A 21,542-nucleotide genomic window follows, 5' to 3' on the forward strand; every position below is an offset into this window, starting at 1 on the left:
GTGCTCTGCACCGTTCATTATTGCCCCATCGCTGTGCCATATAGTGCTCTGCACCATTCATTATTGCCCCATAGATGCACCATAGAAAGCTGTGCCATATAGTGCTCTGCACCGTTCATTATTGCCCCATAGCTGTGCCATATAGTGCTCTGCACCGTTCATTATTGCCCCATAGCTGTGCCATATAGTGCTCTACACCGTACATTCTTGCCCCATAACTGTGCCATATAGTGCTCTGCACCGTTCATTATTGCCCCATAGCTGTGCCATATAGTGCTCTGCACCGTTCATTATTGCCCCATAGATGTACCATAGAAAGCTGTGCCATATAGTGCTCTGCACCGTTCATTATTGCCCCATAGCTATGCCATATAGTGCTCTGCACCGTTCATTATTGCCCCATAGCTGTGCCATATAGTGCTCTGCACCATTCATTATTGCCCCATAGATGTACCATAGAAAGCTGTGCCATATAGTGCTCTGCACCGTTCATTCTTGCCCCATAACTGTGCCATATAGTGCTCTGCACCGTTTATTATTGCCCCATAGCTGTGCCATATAGTGCTCTGCACCATTCATTATTGCCCCATAGATGTACCATAGAAAGCTGTGCCATATAGTGCTCTGCACCGTTCATTCTTGCCCCATAACTGTGCCATATAGTGCTCTGCACCGTTCATTATTGCCCCATAGCTGTGCCATATAGTGCTCTGCACCGTTCATTCTTGCCCCATAGCTGTGCCATATAGTGCTCTGCACCGTTCATTATTGCCCCATAGCTGTGCCATATAGTGCTCTGCACCGTTCATTATTGCCCCATAGCTGTGCCATATAGTGCTCTGCACCGTTCATTGTTGCCCCATATGGTGCTCTGCACCGTTCATTATTGCCCCATAGCTGTGCCATATAGTGCTCTGCACCGTTCATTATTGCCCCATAACTGTGCCATATAGTGCTCTGCACCGTTCATTCTTGCCCCATAGCTGTGCCATATAGTGCTCTGCACCATTCATTCTTGCCCCATAGCTGTGCCATATAGTGCTCTGCACCGTTCATTATTGCCCCATAGCTGTGCCATATAGTGCTCTGCACCGTTCATTTTTGCCCCATAGATGCTCCGTATAAAGCTGAGCCATTGCTGCTGCAATAATAAAAAAAAAATGCCATACTCTCCTCTCTTGCTTGCAGCTCCCGGCGTCTCGTCCCGGCGTCTCTCTGCACTGACTGATCAGGCAGAGGGCGCCGCGCACACTATATGCGTCATCGCGCCCTCTGACCTGCACAGTCACTGCAAGAGGACACGAAGACGGAGCGGCGCCCGGCGGGTGGAGCGCGGACAGGTGAATATAAAATACTCATCTAGTCCCGGCGCTCCTGACGCTGCCCCTGCCTGTCACACTGGTCTTCGGGTGCCGCAGCTCTTCCTGTCAGCGGTCACTGGCACCGCTCAGAGCAATGAATACGTGGCTCCACCCCTATGGGAGTGGAGTCCAAATTCATTTCTCTAATGAGCGGTCCCACGTGACCGCTGAACAGGGGAAGAGCTGCGGCACCCGAAGACAGTGTGACAGGCAGGGGCAGCTGTTATGACCTGGTGATTAAGAGGCCACACTGAATTTACCTGGTGGCTAAAACGAAACATGGAACGAGGTCTGAGAAGGTGGTATCTCTACTGACCGCAGTCCCTAAGAGGTCTGAGAAGGTGGTATCTCTACTGACCGCAGTCCCTAATCCTAACAACACAACTAGAAATAGCCGTGGGATGTTCCTGACACTCCCTAGACACCTCGTCACAGCCTATGATATAATTACCCCTAAAGAAGGAAATAGAAAGCTATCTTGCCTCAGAGAAACCCCCAAAAGGAAAGACAGCCCCCCACAAATATTGACTGTGAAAGGAGAGGGAAATGACGAACACAGAAATGAAATTAGAATTCAGCAAAGGGGAGGCCAAAACTAAACTAGATAGACAGAGAGCAAAGGATACTGTGCGGTCAGTATTAAAAACTACAAAATCCACGCAGAGTTTACAGAAATGAACTCCACACCGACTCACGGTGTGGAGGGGCAAATCTGCTTTCCCAGAGCTTCCAGCTAGCCTGAACAAGACATAGTGACAAGCTGGACAAAAAGAGACAAAATGCAAAGCAATAGAGTCCAAACAAATGGACAAAAAAACTAGCAAAACTTATCTTTTGCAGACAAGGACTGGCCATATGAGAAATCCAAGGGAAGAATCAAATCCAACCAAGAACATTGACAGCAGGCATGGACTAAAGCCCAGAGCAGGTTTAAATAACAAACCCAGGCAAGGCGATTAGTGAAGGCAGCTGCTACAGCTACCTAACAGAGCAGCAGTTCCACTCGAAACCACCAGAGGGAGCCCAAGGGCAGAACTCGCAAAAATACCATTAGCAACCACAGGAGGGAGCTCCAGAACGGAACTCACAACAGGCAGCGTCAGGAGCGCCGGGACTAGGTGAGTATGCCTCAGCGCCCTCTCCTCCTCACCCGCCGACCCTGCCACCCACCGTGACTCGAGTATAAGCCGAGAGGGGCACTTTCAGCCCAAAAATTTGGGCTGAAAATCTCGGCTTATACTAGAGTATATACGGTATATATTCTTTTTATTAAATGATTCAGAGAAGACTTGTTTAGAGAGAACATTCTTATTGAGGATTTATACACTACCGTTCAAAAGTTTAGGGTCACTTAGAAATTTCCTTATTTTTGAAAGAAAAGCTCAGTTTCTTCCAATGAAGCTAACATTAAATGATTCAGAAATACACTCTATACATTGTTAATGTGGTAAATGACTATTTTAGATGCAAACGTTTACCATATATACTCGAGTATAAGCCAAGATTTTCAGCCGAAAAAAATGGGCTGAAAGTGCCCCTCTCGGCTTATACTCAAGTCATGGAAGGCGGGGGGTCGGCGGGTGAGGGGGAGCGACGCCTGTCAAATACTCACCTGCTCCTGGCGCATTCCCTGCATGTCCCACGGTCTTCGGGCGCTGCAGCTTCTTCCCCTGTTCAGCGGTCACTGGTACCGCTCATTAAAGTAATGAATATGGACTCCACTCCCATAGGGGTGGAGCCGCATATTCATTACTATAATGAGCGGTACCATGTGACCGCTCACTACAGGAAAAAGCTGCCGACTCCCGAAGACCGTGGGACATGCAGGGACCGTGCCAGGAGTAGGTGAGTATTTCATATTCACCTTTCCGTGTTCCACCGCCGCCTTGTCTTCCGCATCCTCTGCAGTGACTGTTCAGGTCAGAGGGCACGATGACGTATTAGTGTGCGCGCCGCCCTCTGCCTGAACAGTCAGGGCAGAGAGACAGGACGCTGAGGAGCAGCGACGAGAGGGGAGTAGGTCTTTTTTTTTATTTTTATTTTTTAAGTGCAGCAGCAGCATTACATGTGGCACAATGCTATATGGAGCGTCTATGAGGCCATAAAGAACTGCATGGAGCATTATATTGGGCATCTATGGGGCCATAAATGCATGGAGCATTATATGGGGCATCTATGGGGCCATAACTGCATGGAGCATTATATGGGGCATCTATTGGGCCATAAAGAACTGTATGGAGCATTATATGGGACATCTACGGGGCCATAATGAACTGCATAGAGCATTATATGGAGCATTACATGGGGCCATAAAGAACTGCATGGAGCATTATATGGGGCATCTATGGGGCCATAATGAACTGCATGAAGCATTATATGGAGCATTATATGGGGCCATAAAGAACTGCATGGAGCATTAAATGGGACATTTATGGGGCCATAAAGAACTGCATGGAGCATTAAATGGGGCATTTATGGGGCCATAAAGAACTGCATGGAGCATTATATGGGGCATATTTGTATATGGAGCTTCTTATGGGGCCATAATGAACTGTATGGAGCATTATATGGGGCCTATTTTAAATGGAGCATCTTATGGGCCATAATGAACTGTATGGAGCATTATATGGGGCCTATTTTAAATGGAGCATCTTATGGGCCATAATGAACTGTATGGAGCATTATATGGGGCTCCTGATTCAATATGGATATTCAAAAATACTTAACCTACTGATGTCTCAATTAATTTTACTTTTATTGGTATCTATTTTTATTTTTGACATTTACCGGTAGCTGCTGCATTTTCCACCCTAGGCTTATACTCGAGTCAATAAGTTTTCCCAGTTTTTTGTTGCAAAATTAGGGGGGTCGGCTTATACTCGGGTCTGCTTATACTCAAGTATATACGGTAGTTTGTAATGCAATATCTTCATAGGTGTATAGAGGCCCATTTCCAACAACCATCACTCCAGTGTTCTTATGGTACTTTGTGTTTGCCAACTGTGTAAGAAGGCTAATGGATGGTTAGAATACCCTTGAAAACCCTTGTGCAAGTATGCTAGCACAGCTGAAAACAGTTTTGGCTGATTAGAGAATATCGCAAGTGGCACAGGCACCAGGTGGTCTCCTGTGGTATGAGGATTGTAGTGCTTTATTGTTTTTCACTGCATCCTTAGTCTGAGCCTGCGGTGGCATGATTTGCAATCTATCATATCCATGTTAAGAATAGGTTTTCATACACTTAGCAAGAGAACCAATGCAAGCATCAATCTCAATCTTTGTGTATTGGAGAACCATTGACTTCGACTGTACCCACAGTTTGGTCTTTAATCATTTGGACCCAATGGGACTTTGATAGTGAGCCATATTGTATTCTCTCTAACTTCGGATTCAGGCTGTTAGCCTGTGTCCATTTTGCACAATTTTCACTTGCACATAAGGACTTTTTTTTATTAGGTAACCTTTTTATTGCTTGAATAATTAAAACTTATATTTTACTCATTTGCTATTTTCTCCTTACAAATACTGATGTAAAATACTGTCCACATACTGAATGTATGTATGTGGCCTTAGCCTATTTAGCCTGAAAAAGGATTAAACCAATATTAAAGGGAACCTGTCACCCCGTTTTTTGAGATTGAGCTATAAATACTGTTAAATAGGGCCTGCGCTGTGTGTTCCTATAGTGTATGTAGTGTACCCCGATTCCCTATGTATGCTGAGAAATAACTTACCAAAGTCGCCGTTTTCGCCTGTCAATCAGGCTGGTCAGGTCGGGAGGGCGTGGTGACATCGGTGGTTCTTCCTCAGCTTTACGTTGGTGGCGTAGTGGTGTAGTGGTGAAGACACAGCGCGCGATCTGCGCTGTAATCCCTTGCATCTGTGGGGGCGGCCATCTTCCTGGGGCCGCGCGTGCGCAGATCGAGTGCTCTGCTGCACGGGGCTTCAGGAAAATGGCCGCGGGATGCCGCGCGTGCGCATTAGAGATCGCGGCGGCCATTTTCCCAAAGCCGAGTTTGCATCTCGGCTTTGGGAAAATGGCCGCCGCGATCTCTAATGCGCACGCGCGGCATCCCGCGGCCATTTTCCTGAAGCCCCGTGCAGCAGAGCACTCGATCTGCGCACGCGCGGCCCCAGGAAGATGGCCGCCCCCACCGATGCAAGGGATTACAGCGCAGATCGCGCGCTGTGTCTTCACCACTACACCACTACGCCACCAACGTAAAGCTGAGGAAGAACCACCGATGTCACCACGCCCTCCCGACCTGACCAGCCTGATTGACAGGCGAAAACGGCGACTTTGGTAAGTTATTTCTCAGCATACATAGGGAATCGGGGTACACTACATACACTATAGGAACACACAGCGCAGGCCCTATTTAACAGTATTTATAGCTCAATCTCAAAAAACGGGGTGACAGGTTCCCTTTAAATGTATTTATTCATGCAATTTTTGCAGCCTAGGTTTCCCCATTATACAAAAAAACCCAAACAATTGAAAAACACAAAGTTAAGTACACTATACAAAATGTCCAAAAAGAGTATCAAGTTTTTCATGGGAATAAAGCAAAAAGAGAATAACCTCACAAAAAAATTTAATTAAAAACAGACCACTCCGACAGCTGTACTACTTGTGGATGTTGAAGAGTGGTCTGTTTATTTGTGAAGCACTGTCTTTTTATTTTTTATTTTTTTAAATAATTAAATTGATTAGCTTTTGTAGACATGTTGTATAAGGTGCATACCTTTTTGGGTTTTGATGACAATGTGAGTCTGACCCCGAACGAGCTGTACTGACTTACTTTAGCATTTAGAGGACACACATCAAGTGCACTTTTGAAAAGAAGCTCCTCCGATTTCCATTGGTTACTTCGATAGATGCAGCGCACTGGATAGAGGGTCAGCAGTCCAAGAACAACTATAGTTGCAAGTTTCTTAAAATAAAAAAAATATTTTAATGCCATGTTTGAAAGCTACCCGGGACAACACATATGTTACACACATTGGAACTGTGCGAATACTTTATTATGTTTTTTTTGAACGATGGAAGTCTAGGTAGACAAAGACTTGGCATACATATGAGCAAACAGATAAAACTGTAGATTTATCAAATGTACACTAGTATTATAAAATTTAAGGCCAAGTTAGCACATTTAGTATCTGATGCAATTTTTCGGCCGCATATTTTCATGTGAAAAAAATTCAGTGCATTACATTTCCAACAGTGGATGGAATATATATAAATCTCATGGTGACTGTGCATTTTTAAAGCTGCAGAAACAACATGTCAATTTCTTTTGTGGTAAATATGTGTGTTTCATTTGCGGATTTTACCTATAGACTTGAATTAAAATGAGAAAAATCTTCAGATAAAATTGTTTTTGATTTTCATAATTTTCCACTGCAAAATTACAATAAAAACGCATGTAATCTGCACATGACTACCAAAAGTTTTATCACTAAAACTAAGTAACAGGAAGATTCCAAAACAAAGCTGTTTAAGTTAGAACATGACATATCAAAAATAGATAGACATAGCTAGAAAAACAAAACAGGATGAAAAATCATGATGCAGAATAAAAATCAAACATCAAAAAGTCAACAAATACTTATCGTGGGAATGTAGCCTTAGCCTCAGCCATTAACGCTAACCACAGATCGTGGAGGTGTCCTACGGTTACTGAAGAATGTCCATTACATTCTTAGGCTGCCGTCACACTAGCAGTATTTGGTCAGTATTTTACATCAGTATTTGTAGCCAAAACCAGGAGTGGGTGATAAATACAGAAGTGGTGCATATGTTTCTATTATACTTTTCCTCTAATTGTTCCACTCCTGGTTTTGGCTTACAAATACTGATGTAAAATACTGACCAAATACTGCTAGTGTGATGGCAGCCTTAGTGCGCATGTTCATGTGTTAAAATTTGTTAACATATATTACATTGTTATAACCAGCTTACCTTTTTGTTCACGTGTTTACAGATTTTACAGTAGCCATAACTAAGTAATATGCAATAGCCTACACTAGGCAAGTAGAGGACCCTTTCAGCAACAACAAATCCCACGCGAAAGAATAAGTTACTTGCAGGTAAGAAAGGTATTATGAGAAATCCCAAGCCCATAGTGAGGATTCTGTTATGACAAAAAAGTAAGGACACTTAGAAAGAGCATAACATAGTAAATAAACTGTGCTATAGTACTATGAAGAAGTATCTGCTCATTCCTAAGACTTCTGCTAAAGGCAACATATCTACTTCCAACAGTATGTGCTAGGCACTTAATCTACTCAAGTTTTAGGTTTTATATCTATTTATTAATTCTTCCAAAGCAGAACACATGTACTGCATTTGCTTCAGGTATAGGAAACGTCCCTGAAGAATCGGAATGCAAGAAAACTGCAACATTACACGGTCCAGGTCAAAATATAGCAAGTAATGGATGAGCCAGACGACAGGACACTTTGTAATATGAAGCAATAGAATTATGTTATTTATTAGCTGTATCTAGAAATGTGACTGTCACGAGTTACAGGCTCCCCACTGATCAAAAAAAGCCATGCGTCCATTATTCCAAATATACGGAAAACTCACCTTCTCGTTTGGCCATTACTGGAGAATAATGCCTGGTACATTAAGCCAAACAAGCAGAACCAAAGTGCTGCTGGTGCCATTATCCGAGAATCGCTGAGAGATTTAATAAGAGGTATACAGCCCATTGACCAATCAAAGCAGAGCCACCATGGGCACAGCAGTAGCCATCCATTTAAGGAATAATAGTAATTATAGTTTATTACCTGTCATTAAGAGAAAAATCATTCCATGTCTCATATACAGTGTTAACAGAATTATCAGTACAGGTGCACTCTCCTGCATATGTGCACATAGGAAAAAAATCAATGCACAGCGCCACCCTATTTCACAAAATTAAATTGTCTAATGGAAACAGAAAGTGACATTTTCTACATTCCATTTTTTTTCACTTTATTGAGGAATGTAATATCTTCTAAAATTTTGAACATGTAAAAATTGTGCATTGTTTTGTGCAAGATTTAAGCATAATGTAAATATTCCTGTGAATAATGTCAGTACAGTAACTGCGCAATTACACAATTTATACTAAATAGTAGGCAAAACAGATCAATGAAAATCTAGTCAAAACCACAGTATATGGAGTTTTAATGTACTGCAAATAAATAGCATGTAATGATTCAGATAAAAACAGACAGTCAATGTGCAATGTGCTAGGTTTCTACAGAATAATGACTGCAAATTATATGGTGAAGGAACAGCTGCAAAATACCTGTACAAATGTGTAATTGTGCTATAGGCTTGGTCAGATTTTCCTCCACATTATCAGAAAATGCAAAAGCGCTCAGAGTAATATACTGTAGTTGTATTTGGCATTCTTCACAGAATAGGTTACAGCCATAGGGCCTCCGAGACCCTGACCCTGATCACACTGCTCCTCTCTAGGTACAGTACGTGTCTGACTTGATACAGTGAGTGAAGAAAAGTATTGAGCACATCACCAATTTTCTAAGTAAACATATTTCTAAAGGTGCTACTTACAAGAAATTCTCACCAGATGTTTGTAACGACCCATCCAATCCACACAGGCAAATAAATCAAACCATGGGTGTCTATAAATTAAGTTATCTGTAATAACGAGAAATGACACAGGGAAAAAGAATTGAACATGCTTACTGAAATGTAATACTTAGTACAAAAGCCCTGTTGGTGATAAAAGCTTCAAGATGCCTTCTGTATGGAGAAACTAGTTGCATGCATTGTTCAGGTGTGATTTTGGCTCACACAAACACTCTTCAAATCCTGAAGGTTCCTTGGACTCCTAGGAACTCTGAGCTTCAGTTCCTTCCATACATTTTCTATTGGATTCAGGTCAGGTGATTGGCTGGGCCATTCTAGCAGCTTTATTTTCTTTCTCTGAAACCAATTGAGAGTTTCCTTGGTTGTGTGTTTGTGATCATTATCTTGCTGAAAACTACACCCTTGTTTCACCTTCATCATCCGAGTAGATGGCAGCAGATTTTTACTCAAAAATGTCTTGGTACATTTGTAAATTCTTCCTTCCTACAATTATATGAAGTTTGCCAGTGGCGTATGCTGAAAAACAGCCCCATATCATGATGTTCACACTATGAGGTCCCCACACCTATGGTATTTTTGGGGTGAGTGCCTTTTGGCATCCAAATATGATGTGAATTATGGCATCTAAAGAGTTCAATTTTCGTCCCATGTGACCAGACTATATTCCCCAGTATTTCACAGGCTTTTTTAAATGTTGTTGAGCAAACTTTAAACGTGCTTGAACATGCCGATTGTTCAGCAATGGAGTCTTGCATGGTGAGCATGCATACAGGCCATAGAGGTTCAGTGTATTACTTATTTTCTTTTCTGCCGATTCCAGGTCTTTCTATAGCTCTCTACATGTGGTTCTTGGACGGCTCTTATGATAATTCTTTTCACTCCTCTGTCTGAAACCTGGTCGTGGCCACTTTATGGTGAAATGATTTTCTTTCCACTTCCAGATTATGGCCCCAACAGTGCTAACTGTAAATTTCAGTAGTTTAGAAATTCTTCAATAATCAGTAAGTTTTGCAACAATAAGGTTGTGAATATCTTGAGACAGTTCACTGGTTTTACACCTTTTTATGGGTCATCGGTTGAACGAGCTGACATTTTTCACTAAGTGGCAGGATTGGTTTTTAATTACTTATAGATTTCAGCTGGTGTCATGACTTTCCATGGCTTTTTGCACCTCTCTTTCTCCATGTGTTCAATACTTTTCCCTGTGGCATTTCTCATTATTACACATCTTAATTTATAGACATCTATTGCTTGACTTCTTTGCCTGTGTGGATTAATGGGTTGAAACAGACATCTGGTGAGAATTTCATATCAATAGCACCTTTAAAAATATATTTAGAAAACTGGCGACATGTTCAATATTTGTGAACTTATGGACATTGTGCAGTAAACGGATGGGCTGTAGTTATATTATTAAGCTTAATTTGGTACATTCATGTCTTTATTATTATTTTTTTGTTTTTGTTTTTTTTTATTTAAAAGTTTGCCATTTGGCTGTGTACTTTCTACTTAAGCCCCTTGGAACACCTATTAAAATACAAATAACTTACACTACAGAAATCACTAGTGCAAACTGAGCTACCATATAGTATATGAAAAAGTTAACCTTTACTAGATATATATTAAAATTCTATGGAACTTGGAATGAAAAGAAATAACCCAGATATATCAATCTGAATTTGTAAGGCGATTTGATCAGGGGTAATAGTATAAGTAAAACAACATGGGTTCTGGTACAAACGTTTAAATAGATAGCATACATATGTTAGGCGTAAAAATGCATGAAAAATGCACTATTAATAAATCCTGTAATAAGGCAAAAATATAAAAAGACATCTCTTCCCATTATGTTCTAAAATCTAAAATAAATTACCTTCCTGGCCGCAGAAGTTGGCAACCTAACATGAGTCAATATAATGCCCCACTCAATGTGATCTTATCCCTGCATCCCTAATTGATCGTGAAGCTACTCAATAAACATCAATGCAGAGAATAAACAAGTACTTACAAAACAGAATCCCTAAAATTGCCAATCAATGTAAAAAAAAATTGCACCAAACATGCCAATTACTAAACAATACAAAAAGAAAACACTTATCTGAATGGTACAGTGTGTCAAATCGTGACTCCAGAAGAGACCACATGCTGCCTAAAAACGGAGAAGCATTGCACCTATTTGCAGTGCTCCACAAATCAGTCCCCTGATGAACCTACACGTGTCTGAGCGGAAACACGTCTGGATGTGACACACTGTACCATTCCAATATTGGCATGTTTGATGTTATTACTAATCACTTACCTTACAATTTCATATTAATATATCTGGGTCATTGCTTTGCATTCCGGGATCCATTATGGATTTGATCATTTTAATATATATCTATTAGTGATGAGTGAACAGTCTCGGATAACGTCTTATCCAAGCATGGTCAGGTGTTATATGAGCATCTGGGAGTGCTCGTGTATTATGTTCGAGTCCCTGAGGCTACGTGATTTGTGCCTCAACACATGTAGAGATTGCCTGTTTGTTAGGGAATCATCACGTGTTCAGGCTGTCTAATAGCTGCAAATCATGCAGCAGCAGAGGCTCGAACATAACATACGAGCACACCCAGATGCTTGGATAATACCTGAGCATGCTCAGATAAGACATTATCGGAGCACGTTCGCTCATCTCTAACATCTAACATAGGTAAAGTTTTTAGTGGGGCTTGTTTATTCTAAGTCTTTGATCACTTTCTTCTCTCCCCAGTGCTATTTATCAATTTTTTTTCTTGTATTCTTTTGTCCACCATAGTAAATAGCAGAAGGAAAGTAGTTTAGAATAGGCCAGCATTAAAAATAACTAAACTTTTGACCTAGTTATTATATTTTTTAGGCAAATTATTGTAAATACCTGCATGTTGTTGGGGTCCAGGTCTTTAGGCCTGAATGCTCAAAAGAGCTTGGAAAAATGTGCACCTCAGGAGGCAGCAGTGCACAGCTCATGTGGAGTACAGATTCAAGAGAAAGCCTATGACTGTCTATTGCGTCCATACTTTGCTCTCTAAGGAGCTGTGCTTTCCTGTCTCCTTTGGTTCCACACATAAAGGGGTTGTCCACTAGTGGACTGACCCAGCTAAATCAATTCCGGATCAGAATTAAAACAGTGTATACTCAACCCCTGCAATGGCCGCCGTTCAATGTCGTCGCTGCTGTTCTGGTGGTGGTGTAACATTTTGGTGTTACATGCTGGCTGCAGACAATGAGCGCTCATTCTCTGAACGTGACAAAATGTCGCGTCACAGCAGGGAACAGCGGTGCTGACATCACTGTACTGACTCTGCCGCTGGAGGCTAGTATGCACTTTTGTTTTAATTCAGGTCCTGAGCTGGAAACCCCTGTAATGCTACAGGTCTTCATTAATAGAACTGTATAAAATCCAAATTTTGTTACATATGAGTAAAAAAAGGCTACAGGAATTATTTTATAAAAATAATAACAGAGTAATGTACAGGTCCTCCTATTATACAAACTGCTTTACATACTTTGTCAATAATAAATTACTCTTATCCCTTATAGCTTAATCAAGTGTTTTTTTTTACCAGTTATATTGTTATTGATTAGTAAACCACAGTATGGCCCATTACCCATCGATATCAGATCATCCCCACTAACCTGAGCAAGCTATAGTGGTTGCCACCTTACTAATTACTGTATCGGCTTGCTTTAGAGTTTTATTTTGTACAGCAATTTATAAATTACAAAGTGTGAGCTCCAGCGTTACTAGAAGGATATGTATATTCCTTGGGTTGAATGAGTTTGCTTACCAATGTGAAATAAGTGAATTTTAGTTATACAAGGTCACAAACCTACTGGACCTCGTGGGCCGGGTCATGAAAGAGCAGCTCACTGGTAATACCCCAATCTCATTAGTATAAGTTAGTGGAGTAGGAATGAGGTTGATTACTGTTGCTCAGTTTCAGTGTTTAGTCCTGTTAGTTATACATTATTCACTATATCAGTCTGCTATTTGTGAGGAATAAAGTTGGATGCCCAGGGAATATTGAGGGGGCAGGAAAATTAAAACCATCACAATGATTTCCTTGTTTTGAGTGTTGAATATGTATTTGGATAATTCTTTTACTGACCAAATAGAAAAACCAAAACAAAAAAAAAAAAACTACTGGACAGTGCGATTGATTCCACTGTATAATTAATGAAGTTTAGTACTTACTCTGATAAGAAGGGTCTCAGCAAAAGATGCTGGATTGTCAACATTAGTAAATGCTGGAGGTCCTGTGCCCATAATACTCCATCGTAAATAGAGCATGCATATACCACCGGCGGCCAGAAGACTAATTCGTGAAAGCAAGCCTTTTTTAACTAATAAAAAATTCTGTTACAGAGAGGGAAGAAAACACAGAACTTATCAGTATTCACAGTATGCTAAATCTGCATGATTCTAGACACATCTCGGTCCTATTCTTCCAGAAAGGATACCTGAGACGTGACAATCAGCAGCCGCCTCTGTACCTGTTTACATATACTGGGTCACTTTTATTCATGAACTAGTTTCCTTTCTGTTCTTGAAATGTGTTGTTTCTTGTATGTGTGTTCAAACATGAATAGTGTTTTATTCCAAGTAACTTCCCAACCACACCTTGCAAAAAAAATGGCTTTTGCTACTTTCTAGCAAAATGAGACTGACTATGTATTCCCACAGTAACATCAAAATCAAAGGGCAGAAGGGATTTTTTTTTTCCAACAATAAAAGGACTTCTTTCAAGAATGAAACTGAGCGACAGACATGAGATCACACTGTGCAGTAACTGAGGAGCCCAGAATCTGTTCTGAATAGGGAATGGGAAATTGAATACACTCACCTCTGGGGTTTTGTCCCTGTGCCGTACCTTCTGGATACATTCCAGCATGTTTAACTTGCAGATTACAAAGACATCAAAAACAGCATTCAGGCCCTAGGAAAGACAATAATCTTTTGTTACTTCCAGAGACCATCAGCCTGAATGGGAAAATAAAGAATCTAAAATATTTAAATTCAACATTAATAAATCAAACAATTTTTGGCGTTATTATGCCTGTATAGCTGCATAGTGAGCACGGGTTCATAGATCTTCAGCAAGAACAAAGTTTTTTTTGTGCCTAAAGGATGACAGTGTTTTACATAATTTTACCGCAGTGACGCAGGTTTCGGTTTTGGGCAGTAATTTTACCAATGTACTTGTTCTTACCAAAACAGTTATTCCTTGTTCTTTACACAACATGGCAATTGCAGCAAGTGCAATGCTACATAGCACCCAGAACACAGATGTATGATCTTCTTTATTAACTGCAGAAAGAACAGACCTTGATTAGTTGTAAAATACAATTTTTCAAATAATAATCGCGCATCGGTAATTCTAGAAAATTATTTGTGCACTAAAAAAATAAAATAAAATGTAGCACCTGTAAATGTTACAGGCTCGCTTTGTAGTCCTACATTAGAGTACGCTGCAGATTTACACTTGCATGTTCACAGCAAGACGGTGGAAATTACACGTGTGACCACATACATCTTTGATGTACACCTGTATGAAGAATCAATCGCTTCAAGAACAGGCAAAACATGCGGTTATTAAGTGAAATGTTTTGGAAGTAAGTGGCATAGATCTGAAACACTAATGTAGAGAATTAGATTGCCTCATGCTATAACAGATCAATAAACGAGCTCATAGGAGGAGACAAATGGAGAGAAAAAGCAGAAAGCCCACCACCATGGCCCTGAAGAAAGCTTTTTTCTTCAAATCTATATGGTTCAGCAACGTGAGAACAGTGGTAACCAGTTATTGGAACAGACATTTTGCTACAATAAAGGTAAAATCCACACAATAGTAAACTTGAACACTACTATTCCCCAGGTTGAAGGGGTTTTCCAGGAATAACTTTTTCTTCCATTGGGTAAAAATAATCTACGGTAGCTGATGTCGATGTAGTCAACACAAGCCGCTGAGTCCAGTGATTGGCTATTGTAGCCTGGGTTCAGCAATGGAGGGTTCACAGCTGGGAAGGATAGCAACATTTGAGTTTATCATTTCAACCAAATGGAAGCGGATGGGGAGGGAAAGTTATTATTTGAAAACCCTTTTACACTCCTCTAGTCCAGTGACTACAGCAGGTAGTGAGGATAATCTAGGCAAAATTGGTTTTGCATCCTTGACGTCACATGCAGTTTCTCTATCATAGGACAGAAAACATTAGGACAAATTATAATTATGAGTTTTTGATGTTGCAGATTTTCGGCACCCATTAGATAAATTAGTTTTTTTGACATGCATTTTCACTATGTTTTTGGCCCTGCTGCTTTTGTCTTTTTTGGTACGTTTGTTAAAACACCACTCCAGCATTTGTTTATTGCAGCGCTGGAGTGGTGCTATTAATCGATGTTCCCTGCCCCATCCCTCATACCTACCAGCTGCCTTCTTCCCCTTTCATCTGCTCCCACGGTCTCCAGCAGTTTGTGACCTGCTGGAATACTCCAGTGTTTTTTGGAGCAAGCCAGAGGTCGCTGTTTAATGTAAGTCTATGACAACCAGAACACGGTTCTCATAGACGTTCATTGGGAGCTTGTGACCATTACTTCTGACTTCCAGTTAGTCAGAAGTTGGTGCCACAAAATGGCGGCGAGGGAACAGTGCAATGTCGGGAAGAGCTGAAGACGGTGGGTGGAGAGTAGAATATTAGGTGCAGGTATCTTACGTTAGCATTACTGAAATATAAAAAAAAATAAACACCCCACTGGAGTGGTTCTTTAAACCAAGATGCTTTGTTTTTCATACTTTTTAGCATTTGGCTTTAACAAATCATTATTGATACAATCATTTGTGGATAAAAAGCAAAAAATGACATGTTGCAGATTTCAGTTTATGCAGTGAGGAACAGAGTAGTAGGCATGAGATTTATATAAATCCCATCTACTTTTCTAAAACTATAAAATGCTGCATTTTTTGTGCAGAAAGGAATAGAGATGAGCGAACCTGAACTGTAAAGTTTGGGGTTCATACCAGATCCCTAGTGTCCAGTGCTGAACTCCAAACATGGACTTCTCACGAAAAGTCAGTTTTAGTGTTCGAAGTTCCAAGAGAAAGATGGAAAGAGAGAGACCGACAAACTCAAAACATCCACGGGTCCGCTTATCCCTAGTCAAGAAGTCACCAAAAACTAATGATGAAAATTTAACCTTAAAGGGTTGTCTGGCTTTAGAGTGACCTCAGACATATGTTTAGTAGCAGTGACTTGTCTGTGCAGAAGAAAAATGGCGCCAATGCCCATAGAAGGGGCGGAAAATGCAAGTATAATCGCGCTATTGCAGGGCACAGGCGCGGGATTCCAAGCCACCAGTACACATCACTGTGATTCTCATCGGAGGGGGGTGGTACGCAAATGAATACCGGGGGCAGGAGATTTCATCCAGGTACCGCACACCCTGCAGCCTGGAAGAACTCAAACAAAGGATTAAGAGATGATTTCTCAACAAAAAGACCACAGCTATGAGACATACAGGCGTGATTATTTGAACAATTCTTCTGTATGTCCATATTAATAGCTTAAAAACATCCCAGGAGGTGCCAAATTCCCTTTAACAGCATTGGTACGGTAATCATAACATAGAAGATTCATAGGAAAGGGGAAACCATTAAAGAGGTTGTCCGACCCTGAAATACAAATTTTATTTTTAAGCTAATCTGTGCTGTATTGTAATATACAACATCCCTATACATTTTGTTTCTTTCTGCCTTTCATTCCATTCCCTGCTCCCACTTTACCTGCGGCTCTACCAAAACTTGACAGCTCCCTGTGCTTTATTATCTAACCTCAGAGCCAGAGCTGGCACCACCAGGCCTCAGTGTCCAGCACGGCCCTCTGCACACTCATTAGCGGTCAGTAATCTGGCCCAGCATAGACCTCCATCTTCACTCCAGTATTGAAAATAACAGAGCAGTGTCCGGTGTTCTCATCTATAGAAAGGCACACAATCACTGCACTCCACATCCACATCCACAGTGGTGAGAGAGTTTCACATGTCCCAACATCACATCCACAGTGGTGAGAGATTTTCACTTGTCCCCACATTACATCCACAGTGGTGAGAGAGTTTCACTTGTCCCCACATTACATTTCACAGTGGTGAGAGAGTTTCACTTGTCCCCACATCACATCCACAGTGGTGAGAGATTTTCACTTGTCCCCACATTACATTTCACAGTGGTGAGAGAGTTTCACTTGTCCCAACATCACATCCACAGTGTTGAGAGTTTCACATGTCCCAACATCACATCCACAGTGGTGAGAGAGTTTCACTTGACCCCACATTACATTCACAGTGGTGATAGAGCTTCACTTGTCCCCACATCACATCCACAGTGGCGATAGAGCTTCACTTGTCCCCATATCACGGTGGTCCGGTCCGAGGGGTGTCGCTCTTTTTTGTCCGGCGCCTCCCATCTTCTTGCGATGCCGTCCTCCTGCTTGCCTCATGTGGATGACGCATCCCTGCATCACCCACACAACCTGTTCGGCATTGCGCTTCTGCGCAGGTATACTTTTCTGCCCTGTTGAGGGCAGAGCCAAGTACTGCAGTACGCAGGCATCGGGAGAGGCCCAGAACCTACGCACTGCAGGATTTTGCTCTGCAAAACACACTCAGTTTTTTTTTCTATTATTTACAGCGGAGGCTGATGAATACTCTCATCAGCTGCTCCTGCTTTCACTGTTGTTAGTGGCAGTAGGCATCGGTTGATGGGAGCAGTAGTCCCATCAGCTGAAACCATTGACCGTAGGTAAACTTTATACCTCCGATCACAGATGCTGGCTCACTCTGTCTTTTGACAGCGTGGGAACCTCGGCTGTCTGACCAGCAGTGATGATTTTACCGCTGATCAGAAGCGGTGTTTGCAACGCTGTCATGCACATGACAGCGTGGCAAACACTGGATGTTCGGGCTCCCCATTCAAGTGAATAGGGTTCAAGTCTGTTGCATAGTTTGGTTGCAGAAGAAACTTGTGAGAGTAGATTATATGGGGTAATTCAACTTTTATCTACACAGAACATGAGGTACATGCATCAGTTTCTTAATACAGCATAACAGGAAGTCTGAAGGACCTTTTACCAGAGAGAAAGTGAAACCAAAGTACAACAAGTATATGCATTACATTCAACTAAGCATATAACCGTAACAACAGCATCTACGGTCAGAAAAGTGTAAACTACTCCTGCACACAAATAAGTCTGTATCTGTTGCATCTCTGTCAACAGGGTCCACTGATCAGTGTCTCTGCTGGATGACAGGTTGTATTGGTCAAGTTGTTGAGTAGTACAAGTCAGGGATGAGTTATAAAAAAAAAAAAAAAAAAAGAACCAAATCTCTGATGATTCCCCAGAGCACAATCACATCCATTACTATCAAATGGAAAGAACATGGTAATACAACAAACCTGACAAGAGAATCTGTGCATGCGACCACAATAAGCAGTACACTCCACAGAGGTGGCCTATATGGAAGAGTGGGCAGAAAAAAGCCTTCAATTACACAAAATTTGCAAGTTTAATTTTGAGTTTGCCAAAAGACATGTGGGAGACTCCCTAAATGTATGTAGAAAGGTTCTGTAGTCAGATGAAACCAAATTTGAACTTTTTGGCCACCAAGGTAAACCCTATGTCTGGCACCAAACAAACACAGCTTATCACCCCAAGAACACCATCTCTACAGCAAAATATGGTGGTGGCAGCATCATGCTGTGGGGATGTTTTATCAACAGCAGGGACAGAGAAAATGGTCTAAGTCGGGGGAAGATGGATGGCACGAAATTCAGTGATATTTTTGAGCAAAACCGGTTTTCATCTGTCAATTAGTTGAGATTGGGACAGAGGTTCAACTTCCAACAAAACAATAACCCAAAACATACTGCTAAAGCAACAATAGAGTGGTTTAAGGGGAAATGTGTAAATGTTTTGGAGTTGTCTCATCAAAGCCCAGACCTTGATCGAATTTAGAATCGGTGGTCAGACTGGAAGATTGCTGTTCAAATGTCCCAGTGACAAGATGCTGAAAGCTCAGACTTATGCAAAGTGACTTGCAACTGTAATTGCCCCAAAAGGAGACTCTACAAAGCACTAAAAAACAAACAAACTAATATTCCAGGTTGTGAGGTAGGAAAACACAAAAAAAATTCCAAAGGAGGTGAATACTTTCGCAAGGTACTGTACCTCAGACCAACAGAGATCTATTGGTATCACATTTAAATTGTATCAAATAAATACTTTGCGAAAGAGACCAACAAAAACTGAAGTGACAATTTAACTACTACTAATATATTAAAGATCACACTTTAAGAAGTTTAGTTCTAAAGTTTTCCATCGGTTTACAAAAATAAAGTAAGTCTCTTTATTTTCAGCTCCAGCAGGAGACTTTACAGAATATTCTGCTTATAACATTTAGCTGAAACATTTATTCTTCATAAACAGCCTTATTTTCTCATCAGGCTTTCTGGCAGTGGATATTTAGGGATGTCTCAATGCTTTTATCAGAGGTGCTCATGAATCTTTTGTTCTCATGTAACAGCAGGGATTTTATGATGAAATTTAAAAAAGGTCAGAAAGATGTTCTTCCCATGAATAAGTAGTGGGCATGCACTTAAGGTATCTTTAGTAAAACTCACTTTTGATTTAGTTAAAAGAGAAAATAAATTGGAAGTATTAAAAATATATTTAGAAAATTTGTTGGGATCCTTTTTTTTTTATTTTTTAAGTACCAAAACGAATGTTAGGGAACGCGAGAGAGCGAGAAAAAGAGAGAAAGAAAAAGAGAAAAAAAGAGAGAGAGAAAGACATTTTTTTTAATGTGCACAAGATAGATTAACTGTGTGCCATTTTTAAGAATTTGTACAATGGTGAATCTTAAATAGGGATGGTCGAACCCATGGAAATTTAGGTTCTTGTACCTGACTTTAGTCCAAAGGTCAATTCAGGTACCAGAACACTTACCCAAGCTTCAACCTGAACTGAAAAACTTTTTTTTGCTCCTTTAAGAGCAGAAACAGTCATATGATCCTTTAAAATGTTGCACATTAGTCTTTGACTGAGCTAAAATCCAAATAATAAGATTTTTTAGTCCATCGGCGTACTGGATTACAATGGCGCAAAACTTCAGACTTTTCAGAAAGTCGCAAATGATGAATTACGCCAAAATTATAACCAAAACCATGCCCAATTAAACAAAAAAAGCCAAAACCAAGTAAAGTTAACTTAGAAAATGCGCAAATGCAATAAAGAATGAAGAGCAAACATGAAAGTCACCATTATAACCATACATACGCCAGAAATAAAGCGTAAAAGTAATAATGACTAGTGTTTTACAGATGCAGAATGCCTTTTTTGCTCTCAAATTTTGCTATAATCTCTTACTGGCTGGGCATTATAAGAGATGTTTATATGTATTAAGCCCAGCCCTGTTCATTTGTGATTTCTTTTACGTTAGAAAATGGGAATGCATGTATAGCGTATGAGTACTTCATATCGAAGTATGGGGCCCGTTATAAGAAACATCCAGAGTATCATTTTCAGACTACATAAGTTCTTATTCATAAAATAAAACATAAAACAGTAGATCGAATGTTATCTTATGACTATCCATGTGATGTTATAGCTGCCATATATAAGTAGACAAGTCCTCACAGGCTCATCAATAAATCATTACATGAGAGCACGTTTATATTACAGCAAGGGCAACATGATTAGAAAATACAAAGTAACTAAACCCAGAAGGGGGAGAGGACCAGGCAATATAAAATAGAATATTAAATACACACATAGCGTGGCCCAGCACCTGGCACCACCACTAATCAGCAGTTACTAGGTCTGGCAGCGGTCAGAGGTGTATGGAGCGGAACAGTACAGCTCCATCACACAGACTAGTGGATGCCCCGAGTACTGTAGGTCAGATCCGTTGCAAATGAGTAGAAGCAGACCAGCAGTAAACAGGAGCGCCACTAAAGAGTGTGGTTGAGCGCGGGGGTTCCACATTGTACCCAGTTTACATCTGGTGACTGGTAACAGCTTGTCAGTGGGTGTACGGAGTGTTGGATCACCACCAATATGATATTGAGGACCTATCCTAAGAATAACAGAGCAAATCCGCTGCAATTATCAGTATAATATTAGTGAATTGGGTTTGTAACATGCACTAGAAAAATCGGCAAAAAATAAAAATCAAAGCTTACTGCAGATTATTTTCAGCCTAATGGACCATGTCACTTTCTAGTAATGCTTTTAGAACATGCCTAATATATGTATTTTATACTGTTAGAATAATTTAAACTAAGAGTTACTTTAATATAAACGATGAGAACTTACTTCTTATTTGGGCTTTGCTATATCCAAGAAAAGATAAAACCACAAATAGCGCACACAAGAGATCTGCCCTGCCAACAATTCCTGCAACCTACAAATAATAAAACAAGTAATACATTCAAGAGGTTGCGCAGGTTAACTAAGCATGGAGAGCAAAGGAAAGCTTTACAAATTGCAAGTGGAATAGA

The 21,542-nt window shown here is 40.8% G+C and overlaps 1 protein-coding gene across 2 annotated transcripts in view; it reads right to left on the minus strand.

Annotated features, from left to right (window-relative positions):
• Positions 1-21,542, minus strand: part of TMTC4 (transmembrane O-mannosyltransferase targeting cadherins 4) — a 253,025-nt gene that overhangs the window by 170,696 nt on the left and 60,787 nt on the right. For both annotated transcript variants that reach the window (XM_069757974.1, XM_069757975.1), the window contains exons 5-11: positions 21,358-21,445; positions 14,202-14,299; positions 13,836-13,928; positions 13,187-13,348; positions 7,954-8,156; positions 7,324-7,495; positions 6,164-6,295 (exon numbers count right to left, since the gene is read on the minus strand). In XM_069757974.1, coding sequence (XP_069614075.1) covers positions 6,164-6,295; positions 7,324-7,495; positions 7,954-8,156; positions 13,187-13,348; positions 13,836-13,928; positions 14,202-14,299; positions 21,358-21,445 — 948 coding nt within the window. The remainder of the gene's footprint in view (positions 1-6,163; positions 6,296-7,323; positions 7,496-7,953; positions 8,157-13,186; positions 13,349-13,835; positions 13,929-14,201; positions 14,300-21,357; positions 21,446-21,542) is intronic.

This window comes from Ranitomeya imitator, chromosome 3 (genome assembly GCF_032444005.1).
Source record: "Ranitomeya imitator isolate aRanImi1 chromosome 3, aRanImi1.pri, whole genome shotgun sequence".
Classification (NCBI taxonomy): domain Eukaryota; kingdom Metazoa; phylum Chordata; class Amphibia; order Anura; family Dendrobatidae; genus Ranitomeya; species Ranitomeya imitator.